At 35.2% G+C, this 17,801-nt stretch overlaps 1 protein-coding gene across 4 annotated transcripts in view; it reads left to right on the top strand.

Moving 5' to 3' along the window:
- Positions 1 to 17,189, top strand: part of LOC5578960 (mitogen-activated protein kinase ERK-A) — a 364,872-nt gene extending 347,683 nt beyond the window's left edge. For all 4 annotated transcript variants that reach the window (XM_021846321.1, XM_021846320.1, XM_021846318.1 and 1 more), the window contains one exon: positions 15,766 to 17,189. In XM_021846321.1, coding sequence (XP_021702013.1) covers positions 15,766 to 15,894 — 129 coding nt within the window. In that variant the 3' untranslated portion in view covers positions 15,895 to 17,189. The remainder of the gene's footprint in view (positions 1 to 15,765) is intronic.
- Positions 17,190 to 17,801: the final 612 nt, after the last annotated feature.

Genomic DNA, 17,801 nt, shown 5'->3' with positions numbered 1-17,801 from the left:
ACGCAATATGTATGTATTTTGAAAATATTTCTTAAGGACTTTTGATGAACTTCGCGAAAGAATTTGTAATATATATATATATTTTTTTTTGGGAAAATTATTAGAAGTTCACAAATGAATTTCAAGTAAAACTTTCAGCGAAATATCTCTGTATTAGATTTGACAGAATAAATGATACTTGTTTTTAATTATGAATCGTGGTTTTACGGCTAACCAGCCGAGTGGAAGTTTAACAACTACCGAAAAGCTAAACATTACATATAATTTGCAATTGGATTAGATGGACAAATTGATGTGAAGATTTGCGAAAAAGTTACACGTCTTCTCAGTGAGAATCGAACTCACGACTCCCCGATCTCTAGTTGGGGCGCGTTAACCACTACGCCATGAGAGGACTCATGAACGCAGAAGTTAACCTGAATTCGATTTCAGCTCAATAATCACGTGGTCCTCTTTCGCAAAGTGCACCTCTTTCGGAAGAATTAGATGCCCATCCAAACACAACGCTTTCTATATATATCCAATGCCTAGCCCGAGAGCGCATTGTTTTTTAGGTATAGGAATAGCACACTACACTAGCCAGCAACTGCGCTGGCTGAGGTTTCTATTGTGTGGGCTTCCAATGGGTCGCGACGTTCTCAAACGACCGGTTACGGAACATGAGTCCGTTGCTCGATAAATACTTGTTTTTAATTATGAATCGTGGTTTTACGGCTAACCAGCCGAGTGGAAGTTTAACAACTACCGAACTACTGTTTAGCTTTTCGGTAGAATAAATGATTTTTTGGAGGAATTGTGAAAGAAAACTGAACTTTTTAAAGATTAATTAACATTTTTAGATAAATCCAGGAACTCATTCTGGTATAAATTTGCTTACAAGAAGTAGACATAGAAGGAATGGATGTCCAACAGAAGGAAGTCGCTTTGAAAGTTTGAACAAGCCCCACAATATTATTTGACTGATTTCCTTGAGATTTTCAAAAGTTTTGAAGCCACTCTTCGACGTTCCTTGAGGAATTTACACTCAAATTTTTTGAAAAATTTTGTTACACATATGTTGGAAGCATACCAAATAATATATGAAATAATAAATTTTCTTGGAAAAATATAGTTTAAGCAATAAATTTATTCGTGAGAAAATACTCAAAAAATTAAATCAAAAGAGTTTTTTGGTGGAATAAAACACTATGGTTGATTTCGTCACATATTTTACACCAGGTTATAAGGGTAAATTTGAATCCATCAGAAAAAACCGGGAATTTGAGATGGCCGGCAAAAAAGCGAGAATTTAAAAATGGATATTTGGTGGCCACCCTGCCAAAGTAAAGTGATGCAAATTTTGAAATTTTTGCTCCCCAGTGCTTAAACGATTTAAATTATGGTAAAAAGCATCCTCCCAAAATTTGAAATGATTTGGAAGAAATTTGACTGTGCACACGCCATTTGAAGTTTATATGGAGATTACTATGGAAAACGTCAACCTTTTGTGTTCTGCCCTCTATCTCTTCATCATAATATTTTATAGCAAAGTGAACACACTCTTCTCATGTGGATGAATCATCATAAAGTGCGTTTGCCTTCAGTAAGCTTCACCAACTATTCGGCAGGCAACAGTGGTGCTCCTGGCGGAATGAATAGATCAAACTAATCCAGTTGTAGCTGGGAAGATTTTACATGGGAAGAGTGTGTTCGCTTTTTTATATATTATTTTGACGATCAGATAAAGGACTGTATACAAAAGGTTTGGCTTTTCCATAGTAATTTCCATGTAAACTTCAAATGGCGTGTGCACAACCAAATTTCTTCCAAATCACTTCAAATTTTGGGAAAATGATTTTCATCATAATTGGCACCGTTCAAGCATAGGGGAAAAACTTCAAAATTTGCATCAGTCTACTGCCATAGTCTAATCAATTGATTGATAACGGAAAACCGAAGAAATTTTAAGCTTTTAGTCCAGAAATTTGAAAACAAGTTTTTGTTTACATTTCAAAAATTTCTGACTGTTTCAATTTCTGTGTGTATCGTGTTGTAACGTTTGCATGGATGGAACCGAAAAAATGGAATTAATTTCAGATAAAATAGATTTAATTTCAGATAAAATAAACACATTTTCTCTGTACAAACAGTTGATGCATGTGTGGAATAGTCCTATCTTTCCGAATGGTATGCGAATTGAGTTGGTCTTTTGATTTAAACCGGGAAATTTACAGGAAAATGATCCAGGGGGTTACCCAATTTCTGCCATTCATCTGAAGAAAACTTGGCCATGCCGATATTATTTGACAGTTAAGCCATATTTTTCGATGAAAATTCCCGCTATGTATTGTTTGAGAAATTCCTTTAGTAATTTTGTCTCTTTTTTCAATTTTTTTTCGGCATAATTCGAGTTGAAGTTAATGTATGGATTTCTTTAATGATATTTTATAAGGGAAATCATAATCACCGGATACCTCGAGCAGGCTATCCTCAAAAAACATGAGAAATCAGAATGCAGTGAATATGCTGCTTTATGCCTAAACAGCGTTATTTAGATTAATTGGAAAAAACGTATATTGAGAATCAAATTTCCAGAATATTGGCCCTTATTTTACCATGGTATTTTTTGCAATGGAAGTGTCGAAAAATTGCGCTTATCGCATACAACAAGAAGCTAGTTCTAAAAGTAACCAATCGATCTACAGCCGGACGGTTAAGCTTTCAGTTGTCGTGCGAATCACCGAAGTCAAAACCGCCACGCTGATGCTGTCTAAGGCAAGCGGAGTTCTCTCATTATAGTTGTTCAACATAAAAGAAAGTAACCACTGAAGAATTTTTTGTGTATAACAAGAGTCATGTGCATTGATTCAGAAGAGGTTGCTTCATGTGAAATTGTGTTTTTTTATTTTTATTTTTATTATCATCAAAAATTCTGGGGGAGGCCTGTATGATTCAGGAGGGGGCCAGGCCCCCCTGCCCCCCCCCCCCCCCCCTGTTCCTACATCAATGCACGACAGATGTCCGCGGACCCCTAGGGGGCGTGACGACGTTTCAGGGGGTCCACGAAGCCATTATAATAAGAAGTGGTGATTTTTTAAAATAATGCTATTCTAATTTTATCTCTCCAATTGCATATTTTTTCATGTGAAGGTTTTGGGTAAATCTTTGAGAAATCCTAGAAAGTTCCTTGTGCGACTCATGCTGATATTTTAGGTGCTTCTTCCTGAAGTTTTAGAGTCAGATTCCACGTAAATCATTGAAATTGAAGGTTTCTGTTTTAGACTTAGGTGGACTTTCTGCATTTGTTTTGCAATAAATCTTGATCACGCTACACACTTAGAACAAATTACCGAAGTCGGTAAAATATTTACCGAAATCTCAACAGCTGAGCTGTCGGTAATCAGTTCGGTAAATGAATAGATTACCGAACGGTCCATAATTTGCGTTTGGGATGGCATCTGTCAAAATTACTGAACGTTCGGTAAATTTTTACCAAAAATCTGTAGCTCCGGACTAGCGATATTCTTCAGGATGATTGTTTTAACAAGAAAAATAACATTCATATAGGGTTAACTCACTAAACTTTATTAACAGATTAACTTGAAAATCATTTTTTTCACTTGGCTTGACAATTATTGGGGACATGCCGATGCTGCATACGTCGAATTCAACCAAATGCAGAATATGTAGCTGTGACGTGGACGCTTGGTGGAGTGCTGCAAAAGAAGCAGCGGAAAAGCTGCAGATGGACGTCAACATGGGCTGCAAACGATTTAAAATAGTATACTCAATGTGACCTGAACACTTCGCTTTTTATCCTTACCGTAATAACAACACCCATACTAAAACTTTAAAATAATTGTTTGGCTATAATGCTAGATATAATCAAAATTCGAACTCCACACGTGAATAGCAAAGGATTTGTTTTGACGTTTTGATCGGACCAGATTACTGAGCTGTCGTTAGTCTAACCCATTGATTACCGAATTGTCAGTGGAATATTTTACAAACTTCGGTGATATCGCAGATTCACAAAATGTTCGGTAATTTTTTGCCACTGCTTACCGAAATTCAGTAATTTTGTTTATGACGCACTGTCAAAAGCTGGCCATTTACCGAATCATCTGTATTTTTATGAATTACAGATCGGTTTCGGTGATTTCGTTTACCGAACTCATAAAGTCTGTTTAAGTGTGTAGTTCACATTTTAAGCTATACGTTTTTTGAACAGACAAAGGAATTTTTGGTCGCTGTTTAAATTTTACGCATCGAATGTGTTTGCTTAGTTTAGAGTGCAGAAGCATAAAAATCAAAAAAAGCGAATGGTAGAGTGAAGACAAACTTATGACTCTCATAAACAATGTCATAGCAAGTATATTTCTCCATCGCGCTGTCAAAACTTGTCTAAATAGACTCTGATAAAAATCCCGTTAACTGAAAGGGATACTCGTGGATAATCATGGCACTATCGATATTGACAACTGAGAGAATGATTAAATTTGACTGTTAACACAATTTTGTAGAACAATGTTGCTACCGAAAACCTCACATTTTCAAAATATTCGAGAAAAACTGTTTTTTGGGATTTCATAAAATACCTCCATGTTTGGTAAATGTGACTAGATACAGACTAGCTGTCTTTGACAAAGTTGTTTGCATTTAAATTATCTACAACTTTGCCGAAGACATCATATTTAAAGATCGTCATCTCAGAAATTTTAATTTTACAGCGCCGCCTACGGCAAAGTTGTGAACTAACATTTACCACCAACATATGCGCCATATTTTTAGAAAATTTTCGTGCGAAGCCACCATTCCAGTAAAATCACGTTTAAGAGTGCTACTGAATTAAGTTCACGATTTCGGCCTATCGAAATACTGTGCACCGTTTGCAAAAAAAAAAACTGTGTACAGCCTTCTTTGCACAGAAAATGTGCTGCACGAATTCGCGAAACGAGGCCGATTTTGTGCGCTTGGCACTCATTTTTGAGCGGAGCAAGTTTAGCATGATAGATTCATAGTGCTATCTCTGTTTTTTTTTTACAGAGTCGCGAAAATCTCAAATTCTCATTTCTCATGCTTGAAAGTTTTCATCCATGAGTTGTAATTCACGCAACGCAACAGCCAAAATATCATTCAAAGGTTGGCTCATCCGTTTTCCTCATTGGCTTGTATTTCCACTGTTTTTTCACGCAAAGCACTTATCATTTGTTTTTTTTTTCTGCTAGAAATATAACAAACCTAAACCTCTTTAATGTAAACGACAACAGTAACATTGGGTTTTGACAGATTTCCAATTGGTTTTGTGCAGTATTGTGAAAAACTCTATTTCACATAACTCACGGTTTTGATTTTTCATGCGTGAGTTGTCAATCACGCAACTCAGCAGTCAAAAAATCATGGATGAGTTGGCTCATCTGTTTGATTCATTATCTCGTATTTCCACAGTTTACTCGTACACGGCAACAATTTCTTGTAAGTTTGATAGAATTATAGTAATCCCTTCTAACGAAAACAACAATATTCGGGCTTCACGAGTTTTTTACTGTTTAAGTTGAGTGATTTCGCATCAAAATCCCAAGCGCGAGATTTGCGAAACAGGTCCCAAATGAGTTTGTTCTCACGGGAGAGCGTATTGATTGTGATTTGAGTGTGAGTCTATCAACACTGGTTTCGTGATTCAATCATCCTTGACGGGATAAGCTTGGACAAGTGACTTGCATCAAAATCTTACGAGTGAGTTTTTCGAAGCAGATATCAAATGAGTTAGCTCTCGCTGAAGAACTCAGTGATTGAGATTTGATTGTGAGTCTACCAATACTGGTTCTTTATAAGGGATTCTTAGTGGATTCTCTGACCAGGTTTGATAGATTATTATTGAAATAGAAACGGATTATTCTAAACGTATCTCGACGGATTTTTGACAAAACTTTTGTCAATTCTAGTCAACTTCTGTCAATGTCTGGCTTTTACCGAATTCCTTCTAAAAAATTTGGTGAAATTTCAAACAAAACGGAGTTAATGGAAATGTTTGCAAATTTTCAAAATTCAAAATATCATTTAGTCGCGTCTAACTGAACACCGACCATTTAGCCCTATAGTCAGAAATATCCTTCATTTTTAGGAACCGATTATTTTATTTTAAAACAGAGATTTAGGGTCCGTGGAACGTTTACAGAATCTCAAAGGGGACCGCAACTCTGAAATGGTTGGAAACTACTGCTATAGATCGTCAAAGTTGTATAAAATACTAAGAAATTAAACATCAATTCATTATTAATAAAGCTTATGAAAAATTAATTCTGAAGTAAAATAAATAAATAAATCAGCAAACAAACTGGTAAACTCTAATTTGCACGCATCATCGATGATTGTGGTAACTCATCTGGCGATTGCAAATTAATAAAAATCAGTTGGTTTTGCTCTGACATGGTTGAAAAAGTATCAGCATACTTTTTGTATGTAAGCGTACGTAGTGATACTTTTCTGCATCAATAGCTTATATGACGACTGAGTTTTATTACTTTGAAATTGCGAGGTGTAAAGTCAACATGACTGCCAAAACGAATGAATGGCCGCTTAACCTTATATTTTAGGGCTTGGGACAAAATCTTATTGCGCTGTGTAATTATTCTGCGATTCTGCCATGAATAACATCTTTTATTTTTAGAATTCTTCAACTTTATTTCTTAATTGAAAAAATGTACCTCATTAATTATTTCTCCAGAGCAAAAAAGAAATCATTACAGTTTTTTTTACGAATTCGGGAAAAAAATATAGAGCAACTTTTGGGAACGCAGGTTCGATTTTCCTGAAGAAATTCTTGAGAGAATATCATTCGAGAATCGAGAAATTTCTATAAAATATTGGTGAAAATGTAGTAGACTTTCTTTAAAAATATAGAATTAAAATAATTAGGGGGCAATTCATCGAAGAATGTTGCAAGAAATTCATGTGAGCATTTAAATGTAAATTCCAAAGAAATCCAGAGAAAATTTCATGAAATAACTACGGATGACATTTTTGGAGGAGTCCTATGAGCGGTTCCATTTGAATTCGAATGTCGGTTTACTTTTGATTTTTTTGATTTGACTGAAATTTGGCATATGCTTTCTTTATTACCCAAAAATGCCTATTTGCATCATCGGTTCGCCATTTTTACCCTAGCGTTACTTTTGAGAAGGGCCTAAGAAAAAAAAACCTTAACAATTTTTAAAAAATTTAAATTCAGAAACTATTTGTCTGATTGGTTTGGTGTCTTCCTTATTTTTGGAAATATCTGGAAAAAATATACACTGTAAAAAAATGTTGTAATATATTTTTTATTTCGAAAATAAAGCTAAAAAATCCATTTTCTCAAAAATCGTTTTTTTTTATTTTTTTTTAAGTTTTTTGAAGTAGACAAAAAATGGAGTCTTTTACACAGTGGGTCAAGATGGAGAAATCGTGGACAAAAAAGTTAGGACTTTTTAAAAAAGGTTGATTTTTCAATATGGTCTAAACTTTTTGAATGCTTTTCGACGATTTTATGAAAGTACGCAAAATTTGCAACAAAAAAGGTATATGAGAAAATTTTGCTAATTGCTACCGTTTCCAAGATACAGCGATTTTAAAATTAAATTTACTGGAAATTCACAACTTTTGGTTGTTTTCGAATGTTTTTCGAGTTGATAAAATAAAGATTTTTTTTTCTGAAATCATTTTATTTCATGTTCTTATACAATGATGGAGCGTTCTATTTTGATACAGATTTCTTACTTTTTCATAATGTTTACAATTTTTTTACTACCATTACAGTTTGAAAATTGCCTAACTTCTATTTTATCTACGGAAACTGGAATAAATGAATGGTATTTTTGTGTTCCCTGAATAGTTATTGCTTTCGAATATTGTTCATAAAGCTGCTCCTTGATATGTTCATACTCTGTTGTGATTGCAAAGGAAAAGAAAATTTGTGTTAGTTGCTCCTCCTTTTTTTGCATTGCATAACCGCGTGCTTGATATTTTCATCCAGTCCAGTGGTTGCCCTCGGACCAATAGTAGAATGCACGCCGCTTTTGTTCAGTAATTGTTTTGCTTTCGTTGCCGTGTATAAAGTTGTATCAAATGTGCTCTTAATTGTCTCGGCTGTCCATGATTTAGGCAATACAGTTAAGAGTTGAAATTGCTCTGCCCTTGCGTCCCTTCACTTGTAAACTTTTCTTTGAGCTGCTCAATTATTTCATAGAATTCGCCGGTTCTATTTTCATCCAATTTAGCTTCCTTATTTAGTGCAAAGATGTTTTGTCTAATGCTGTTGACTATCTCGTGACATATTTAGTAGAACGTGACATATTTAGTTGAACTTATTTTTGTCTTATCGATCGGCGCTACGAGTATACTTGATACTGACTCATTGAAAATATCGATATTTACTTTTTGGATGTATTCAGGGACGTTGGAATCCGTTGTCTCAATCGATGTTGCTGACGTTGCTTCTAATGTCTCCTTGACTAGGAATATTCATATTAGAATCCGTTGACTGTATTGTAGTTGCTGATGCTGATGCTTCTATTGTTTCCTCTTCCATGCAAACATCTCCCACTTCACTACTTGATAATGCTGTTCTTTTGGCCAATTGTAAACGACACGAATCGCAAATTTTAAATTGTTTATTAAGCTGATTTTCATCTGCAAATCCTAGTTCAACTAATTCGGCAATATTACTTTCCGTGAGATTTTGGTAACTTTTTGAACACTCTTTTGAAAACACATTTACACAACCTTTGTTGATGGTGTTCGTTTTATACTTCATTTTCTAAGCTATCTTTTACTTTTCACTTGATTATCACTTTTTTTAACTTTTAACATTTTGTTCCATATTTTCTTGATAATTACATATCAAAATATCACAATGTTGAATGTTGAAGTTGTGTTTCGTTAAAAAAATTAATAAATCATTTTCACAGGGCACATTTTTTATTTCGCCTCATACCATGAAAAATTACCAAAGCATTCGAAAATCACCGAAAATTGAAAAATATATCATAATTTTGTATTAAAATCGCTGTATCTTTAAAACGGTAAAAGTTAGCCGATTTTCCCGTATACCTTTTTAGTTGTAAATTTTGCGTACTTTCATAATCTCGAGTGAAAAACATTTAAAAAGTTTATTATGACCATTTTCAAAAATTCACCTTTTTTTAAGAAATCATAATTTTTTTGTCCATGACTTCTCCATCTTGACCCACTGTGCAAAAAACTTCATTTTTTGCCAACTTTAACGTATTAAAAAATTAAAAAAAAAATCAAAAATACGATTTTTCAGAAAATTGATTTTTAAGTTTTTTTTCGAAATATAAAAAATTACAACATTTTTTTACAGTATATATTTTTTTCAGATAGTCCCAACAATAACCTAAAACTTTGCGGAAGACACCAAACTGATCAGACAAACCCTTTCTAAGTTATAATTTTTTGAAAATTAAGGATTTTTTTTTAGGCCCTTCTCAAAAGTAAGGCTAGAGTCAAAATGGCGAACCGATGATGCAAAAAGGCATTTTTGGGCATGAAGAAAGCATGTGCAAAATTTCATCCAAATCAAAAAATATAAAAATGAAATTTGGGAAAAAGTCGTCATTTTCTGTGGAACCGCTCCTATCTAGAAATTGTCTGCAGAAAATCCTATAAAAAAGTTCTAGGTGGCATTTCTGGAGGAAATTCAGGAGGGATTTGTGAAGACAATATTCAAGAAGTATTGTGTGCAGTTCTTGTGCGATCTTTGGTTAGTACTTCTGGAGATATAACTCAAAATGTCCATGAAGGCATTCATGGAAAATTCCTGAAGGAATTTATGACCATATTGCTGAAGTATCCACAATAAACCAATTTAAATGTACGAGATAATCGTTTATCCAATTTTGACATTTTTTCTATCAGGATAATGGAATTCGTCTAAGAATTACACCATAATGCTTTCAGATTGTCGCCAGGATTTCTTTGAAGACTCTTCTCGAATACTTGGTTATTTCCCTATGAATTTCCCAAGTAACATTGGTAGGTGTATAACAGCTTATTCAGCTTAAACACATTTTGAAATATATAGCTGATTTTAGGCTGAATAAACTTCTTGAATACCTGTAAGTTTTTTTCCTAAGAATTTCTCAGATAGAATTTCCTTAAAATATATGGAATTTGGTCACAAATGCTTTGATACGGTCAATTAGGAAAATATGATATTTGATATTTCAGTCATGTTTGAAATGCTGCGAAAATTGTATTCAAATCGATCCATAGACAACTCAGATCCACTCTTTCAAGTGTACCATTTTGTATGGATAATCGTAAAATTTGCAAATATGTTGTCCATATTGTAGGTCAAAGATTATTGATACAACAAAGCTGGTAGCGAGCCACTTTTTAGTGACTTGGTCACTTTTTTCGACCTGGTTACTAAAAAAATCACTATTTGCAACAAAAAGCCACTAGGGCCATTTTTTGCAGAAAAATATGTACCTAGTAGTTATATAGTTTTCGTAATTTGATGATTAGCAATGATATTCTGAATCAGCTTCCTAAACTGAAACAGCAGGACTGGTTTTTATTATTCTAATACATTTTTTTTTTCAAGTGTGATAAGAGGCATGATTCTGTGTCAATTTTCTGGAAAAGTTCTGGTAAAAATTATTCAGACATTTCTGATAGAATAATTGAAATTTATTAGTTGGACGAATTTGTGATAAAAGTTCTAGTAAAGTTTTGAAATGTTGATGCTGGCTGATTTTTCTAACGAAGGTACTGAAATGAGGTTTGACAGAAAACCAGGACGAATTCCTGACAGAACTGCTTAGTAAATTTATTTTGAAATTTCTTGAGTCATTAACGACGAATATGCAGTGGAATTATTAAATTCACCAGAAACTTGTTCAGGAATTATTTCTATTAGACCACCTATTAGAATATAGGCTAAATGTTCAAAATTCAATTTCAAATAAGTGTCAATTGATATTCTTCACTAATATGATCGTTTCGGATAAGATCACTGTGTCACAATAATCTCCTAATTTGATTTTTATGGATTTCATCGAAAGGTTAAACTCCTACCGGAGTTTTTTCCCTCTTTTACTTTTAGACTCTCGATTCTGCTAAGAATTCCATTAGAACGTTCAGAAATTTATCTTCAAATTTTGTAAAGATTTTACCAAAAATTCTTCCTGATTTATCATTGTTGATTTTTTCTCAAAAACACAGTCGTTTAAAAACCCTATGGAATATGTCTTTTGATGAAGTTTTATATCAATTGTAATTTGGTGATACTATTTGAACTGTTGAGAAATAAAGGCTACAGAGGTAATAGTTTGTCCAAGAACTTCTTTGAACATATGTCTTCGAATCTACTATACAATCATTTGCAGTTTGATATTTTTTTTGGAGCAGAGTGCATGAATCTCACTCGCTACGTACTAAAATCAGTGATCTATCGATGAGCACGGACCCTCAAACCTTCATTAAAGTAAACAGAATATTGTATTGGATTGGGCCTTCAAAACCATTTTTTGAAGAACTCCTTGTATAAATTTCAGCAAAATTAATGGAAATAGGCTACGTTGAATAGTTATTGTATTGCGTACGTAATACGGATATTGTAGGTCTTTTTAGGATTTCACGAAACATTGGTATCATGATCCACAAGTATATCCAATTTTCAAATAATGGTTTTATAATATGTTACTGATTCCTAACCATTCGATCCCCACAAAAACCTTCACAGAGGTTTGCGTGTGGGTCTACACGTTCGTAGAAGTCCACGAATCTTCACTGGACCTTCTGTGGAAAATTATGTAAAAAAATGCTTGTTGGAATGCTTGAAGAAATCTCTAGAGATATCTCTAAAGGTTTTTTGAGAGGGATTCCAAATTTTTTATCATATATGCCCTTCTTGACCACTGTGCAATAAGCGAATATATAGAATATAGATTACAAGTTCGAAGGGGTGGGGCTCCAAACAATTTTTCCGTTCGAAAAGCAAACCATTGATTCAATACCAAATCCGTGGTAAAATATTTAGCTAAGAATCTCATCTGCTTGCAATCGAAACTAACTGAAGTGTGGCAGTTCGGTTGAGCATTGGTCCTACGGGCGGCGACAATCATTGCAATGTCGTTTCGGGTGCACTCAATATCAGTAGTTCTCAACCTGCGGTACGCGGGAACACGTTTGAATAGACGATGATTGATGGCCATTTTACACAAAACAAATGCAATATTTTATTAATATTTAAAATGTAATATTCTAACTAGGATTTTAAAATTAGTATGACAGGCCATTATTTTATTATTAAAATTATTTTTTTTTAAATATACTCTTTCCATACATGTAACACAATTTAACGCAGAAAGCTTTAAGACTTTTGATCTCAGAAAAGAAAATAGGTAGATTAAGGAACTATTTGGGCACCCCCCATGATTCACTTTGTCATCGGGTTTTTCTGTCTGTCAAATTGTGTGGGACCCTCAATCATTATTTGCATATTGAGTTTTAGAATCAAAATTCAATGAAAAACAATTACAATTTGTAATTTAAACAATCAATAAATGACAAAATCTAGTTTCTTCTTGGAAAAATTTGGCCCGCAATGTGCTGTAGTTTGAGCACCACTATATATGCTTGCGTACTACATTGAGACAATGTCGACACAAATCTTTCTAATAAATGGGTGGGGGGGGGGGGGGGGGGGCGTTCTCTTCGTGATTGACTGACTGCCTGTCTGACTGAATGGCGTCGAGGACTATCCAAGAACGTGCTCCTCGTGGCGATGCCATTTAGGGATCTGATGATGCAACGATTTGTTTTATGCACTCCCTAGCTATGGAACGAAACTTCTGCGAAAGTCTTTACTGGGCAACTGTTGTAGTGCTTTCGAGAGGATCCTAAGTGGTGCGACGCGTTGCGATGCCAAAGTGGGCTGATTGGTGGAAATACTTTGCCTCGAGTTACTGCAATTGCAGTGAGAGGGAGGATTACAAAAAATGATGAGCTTTGAGGAAGAAGTGGCGCTTCTCCAACCAATCAGTGGTAACTTATCACGTCTGCTTGGATGGCTTTTTGGTTTGTTTCCCTATTCCTTTCCTTTAGGGGTTTTTAAAAATTGTTTTACAATGTGTACAATGTTTTTTTGCAACACGTTTAGGTTCATTTTGTTGATTCATCATATCCAATCGAAATCGAATCGAAATCGAATCGAAATCGAATCGAAATCGAATCGAAATCGAATCGAAATCGAATCGAAATCGAATCGAAATCGAATCGAAATCGAATCGAAATCGAATCGAAATCGAATCGAAATCGAATCGAAATCGAATCGAAATCGAATCGAAATCGAATCGAAATCGAATCGAAATCGAATCGAAATCGAATCGAAATCGAATCGAAATCGAATCGAAATCGAATCGAAATCGAATCGAAATCGAATCGAAATCGAATCGAAATCGAATCGAAATCGAATCGAAATCGAATCGAAATCGAATCGAAATCGAATCGAAATCGAATCGAAATCGAATCGAAATCGAATCGAAATCGAATCGAAATCGAATCGAAATCGAATCGAAATCGAATCGAAATCGAATCGAAATCGAATCGAAATCGAATCGAAATCGAATCGAAATCGAATCGAAATCGAATCGAAATCGAATCGAAATCGAATCGAAATCGAATCGAAATCGAATCGAAATCGAATCGAAATCGAATCGAAATCGAATCGAAATCGAATCGAAATCGAATCGAAATCGAATCGAAATCGAATCGAAATCGAATCGAAATCGAATCGAAATCGAATCGAAATCGAATCGAAATCGAATCGAAATCGAATCGAAATCGAATCGAAATCGAATCGAAATCGAATCGAAATCGAATCGAAATCGAATCGAAATCGAATCGAAATCGAATCGAAATCGAATCGAAATCGAATCGAAATCGAATCGAAATCGAATCGAAATCGAATCGAAATCGAATCGAAATCGAATCGAAATCGAATCGAAATCGAATCGAAATCGAATCGAAATCGAATCGAAATCGAATCGAAATCGAATCGAAATCGAATCGAAATCGAATCGAAATCGAATCGAAATCGAATCGAAATCGAATCGAAATCGAATCGAAATCGAATCGAAATCGAATCGAAATCGAATCGAAATCGAATCGAAATCGAATCGAAATCGAATCGAAATCGAATCGAAATCGAATCGAAATCGAATCGAAATCGAATCGAAATCGAATCGAAATCGAATCGAAATCGAATCGAAATCGAATCGAAATCGAATCGAAATCGAATCGAAATCGAATCGAAATCGAATCGAATCGAAATCGAATCGAAATCGAATCGAAATCGAATCGAAATCGAATCGAAATCGAATCGAAATCGAATCGAAATCGAATCGAAATCGAATCGAAATCGAATCGAAATCGAATCGAAATCGAATCGAAATCGAATCGAAATCGAATCGAAATCGAATCGAAATCGAATCGAAATCGAATCGAAATCGAATCGAAATCGAATCGAAATCGAATCGAAATCGAATCGAAATCGAATCGAAATCGAATCGAAATCGAATCGAAATCGAATCGAAATCGAATCGAAATCGAATCGAAATCGAATCGAAATCGAATCGAATCGAATCGAAATCGAATCGAAATCGAATCGAAATCGAATCGAAATCGAATCGAAATCGAATCGAAATCGAATCGAAATCGAATCGAAATCGAATCGAAATCGAATCGAAATCGAATCGAAATCGAATCGAAATCGAATCGAAATCGAATCGAAATCGAATCGAAATCGAATCGAAATCGAAATCGAATCGAAATCGAATCGAAATCGAATCGAAATCGAATCGAAATCGAATCGAAATCGAATCGAAATCGAATCGAAATCGAATCGAAATCGAATCGAAATCGAATCGAAATCGAATCGAAATCGAATCGAAATCGAATCGAAATCGAATCGAAATCGAATCGAAATCGAATCGAAATCGAATCGAAATCGAATCGAAATCGAAATCGAATCGAAATCGAATCGAAATCGAATCGAAATCGAATCGAAATCGAATCGAAATCGAATCGAAATCGAATCGAAATCGAATCGAAATCGAATCGAAATCGAAGAAATCGAATCGAAATCGAATCGAAATCGAATCGAAATCGAATCGAAATCGAATCGAAATCGAATCGAAATCGAATCGAAATCGAATCGAAATCGAATCGAAATCGAATCGAAATCGAATCGAAATCGAATCGAAATCGAATCGAAATCGAATCGAAATCGAATCGAAATCGAATCGAAATCGAATCGAAATCGAATCGAAATCAAATCGAAATCGAAATTCAATCGAAGTTCAATTGAAATTCAATCGAAACTCAATCGCAGTTTTGTCAAATTCCAATCGAAACCTAATAAATTACCATTGCTTATAAGATTGAAGTGACATTCAACTAAATTAATTTCCTAGTCTGGTCGTTATACAAACTAATGGTTTTGAAATTCATCGAATATTCAAAGCGTGTCCCGAAACAGACGGGATGGATATCCTTGTCAGTCTGTAGACTGATACAGTGTCAATTAGCAACATCATTACTAGGGTTCGGTGAAAATCAATCTTGTTTTAAGTCTAAGGAAGGCCGGGCCAGGCTTCGGGCACATTCTAAAACAATAGACGTGACCCGTCACAGACGGACCACCAGAGTCAACTTTCCATGGCACCATTAATCATCATAGTCGTCGTGAACTAATGTGTATTGTTGTTTCTTTTTCAGCCCGTGGCCGAGGAACCGTTCCGCATCGCCATGGAACTGGACGACCTACCCAAGGAGACACTGAAGCGATTAATCTTCGAGGAAACGCTACGATTCAACCACAACGATAACCACCCGGATGTAATGTAATTTCCCGGATGGAGGGAGCACCCTTTTCCCCAAAGCTCGAATCTGGACGGAATTTTCCCGGTGGTTCTCATTACACACTCCGACATATGCACACAGTTTTCTTTAAAGGAAGCATTTCCTTCAGCAAAAACCCTCTGCTCTCATTTTTTTTTTTCCTTCTGCATTCGTTATTTACGTCACCGAGTAGGCTGTGAGGTGCAGGAAAAATGATTCTAATCGCCTGCAAAGCCTACTGTTCAAAGGGTCGCATAAGCAGTCAGTGTAGGACCAGGAAAATACACCCATAACTCATTTCCACACCCCCCGTTTCATCACCGGTTGAGGTCAATCATGGATTATACATATGTAATGAATAGTCTAGCAGTTACTACTGAAATCACGTTAGTTTTACGTTAAAGCATGCCAACATACAAAACAAAAATCTGAACAAAAAGTGCATGGAAACAAAGAACAATTTTTCACATAGCTCTAGGATTAGGTCTACATACGGAAGGTGCGATCTCGACCGTAATTTGATTTTTAACACGTTTTCTTTGCCAGTATCCAATATATTTTTTAGAAAACAAATCATTTATTATTGTAGGAGCAACAGTTAGCAATAATTTTCACATATGTCCTGTGTGATAAGCGATTAGTTTAGTGGAAGTCTTTGTTTTATTTTACGCTAGGAGGTCGAATCATTTCGTTGCAATCCAAAAGTATCCAAATAATTTTAGGTCAAATTTATTAGGTTGGAAAAAATGTGGCTACCAGGCTATTAGGTTCGCTGTAGAGAGCGAGACGAGAGTGTGCGTGTGAGAGAGAGCAAAATGATGATGTAAGTAAAAACAAAACCTGCAAATAGTTAAAACCAAAATCTTTAGTAATCGGAAAAAAAGCAGCCTACTAAGGGAGATGTGTACAGAAGGAAGAAAACCGACGAAAATACTTGAGATTCTGATATCCTGCGCCTAATTGTTGACTGTTTTACAAAAAAGAAAACGAGAAGAAAGATATACGAGCGCAATGTTTGTAAGATATTAGAACTGCACAGAAAAAGTCACAAGCACCGAGCACGTCTTGCGTCCCCCTCCCATTTGTCTGATCATTATATGCGTACGAGATTCCATCATATGTATAATTGTGAATTATATCATTAATCGTCATTGTTCGTTCGTATGCTGCGTCCAAATCAGTTTCACCATAAAATCAATCGGCGCAAACTGACAGTCATAATACCTAGGTGTTTCGATTTTTTTAAATACTAAGAATGGATTATCGCTTGTAATTATAGGTAACTGTTTGATCATATTGAATTGATGTGTGTGAGTTTTTAACATTTGGCTAAGCCCTATCTGCATCAACCTAGAATCCATACCCGTTGATTAAAGCAGATTTTTTTTTCGTGCCGGAACGATTGAACAAAGTTTTTGCTTTCAACAGAGAATCAGTTTTTTTTTCATAGCACAGTCCGCTACGATATAACGTAAAACAAATTTTCACACGTTCGCTGTTCCATGGTAAAAGTGTATCTTGTGTCGGCATCGAAATGACTGAAATGTGTTTCCACGAATTTTCCACAGCTTCGGATTGCTGTTTTATTCGATGGGGAAAAAATCCAGCTAAGCCTCCATCATCTGAATCAGAATGTGATGCAAATCGATGATTAAAGTGTTTTTTTTTTTCGGTATGGTTGGGAAATATGTTATCAAACAAATTACACCAGTTATAGTGACTTCTACCTACTTCTACTATTACTGGGAATCGAGTAGGCCTTGAAACAGAGAAAAGGATTGGAATCGTGCTATTTTAATCATCGGTTACTACGATTTTTTACGTCAAACGCCTTTCTGTGAAAGGAAAACTCCCATTTAATCCCTTTACAGTCGTTATTTAACCCCTCTACGGGCAGCTTCACTTTTTACCAC

Source organism: Aedes aegypti, chromosome 2, assembly GCF_002204515.2.
Source record: "Aedes aegypti strain LVP_AGWG chromosome 2, AaegL5.0 Primary Assembly, whole genome shotgun sequence".
In the NCBI taxonomy this organism is placed as follows: Eukaryota; Metazoa; Arthropoda; class Insecta; order Diptera; family Culicidae; genus Aedes; species Aedes aegypti.
Note: the sequence above shows the minus strand (reverse complement) of the source record. Positions and strands in the feature narration are given on the sequence as shown.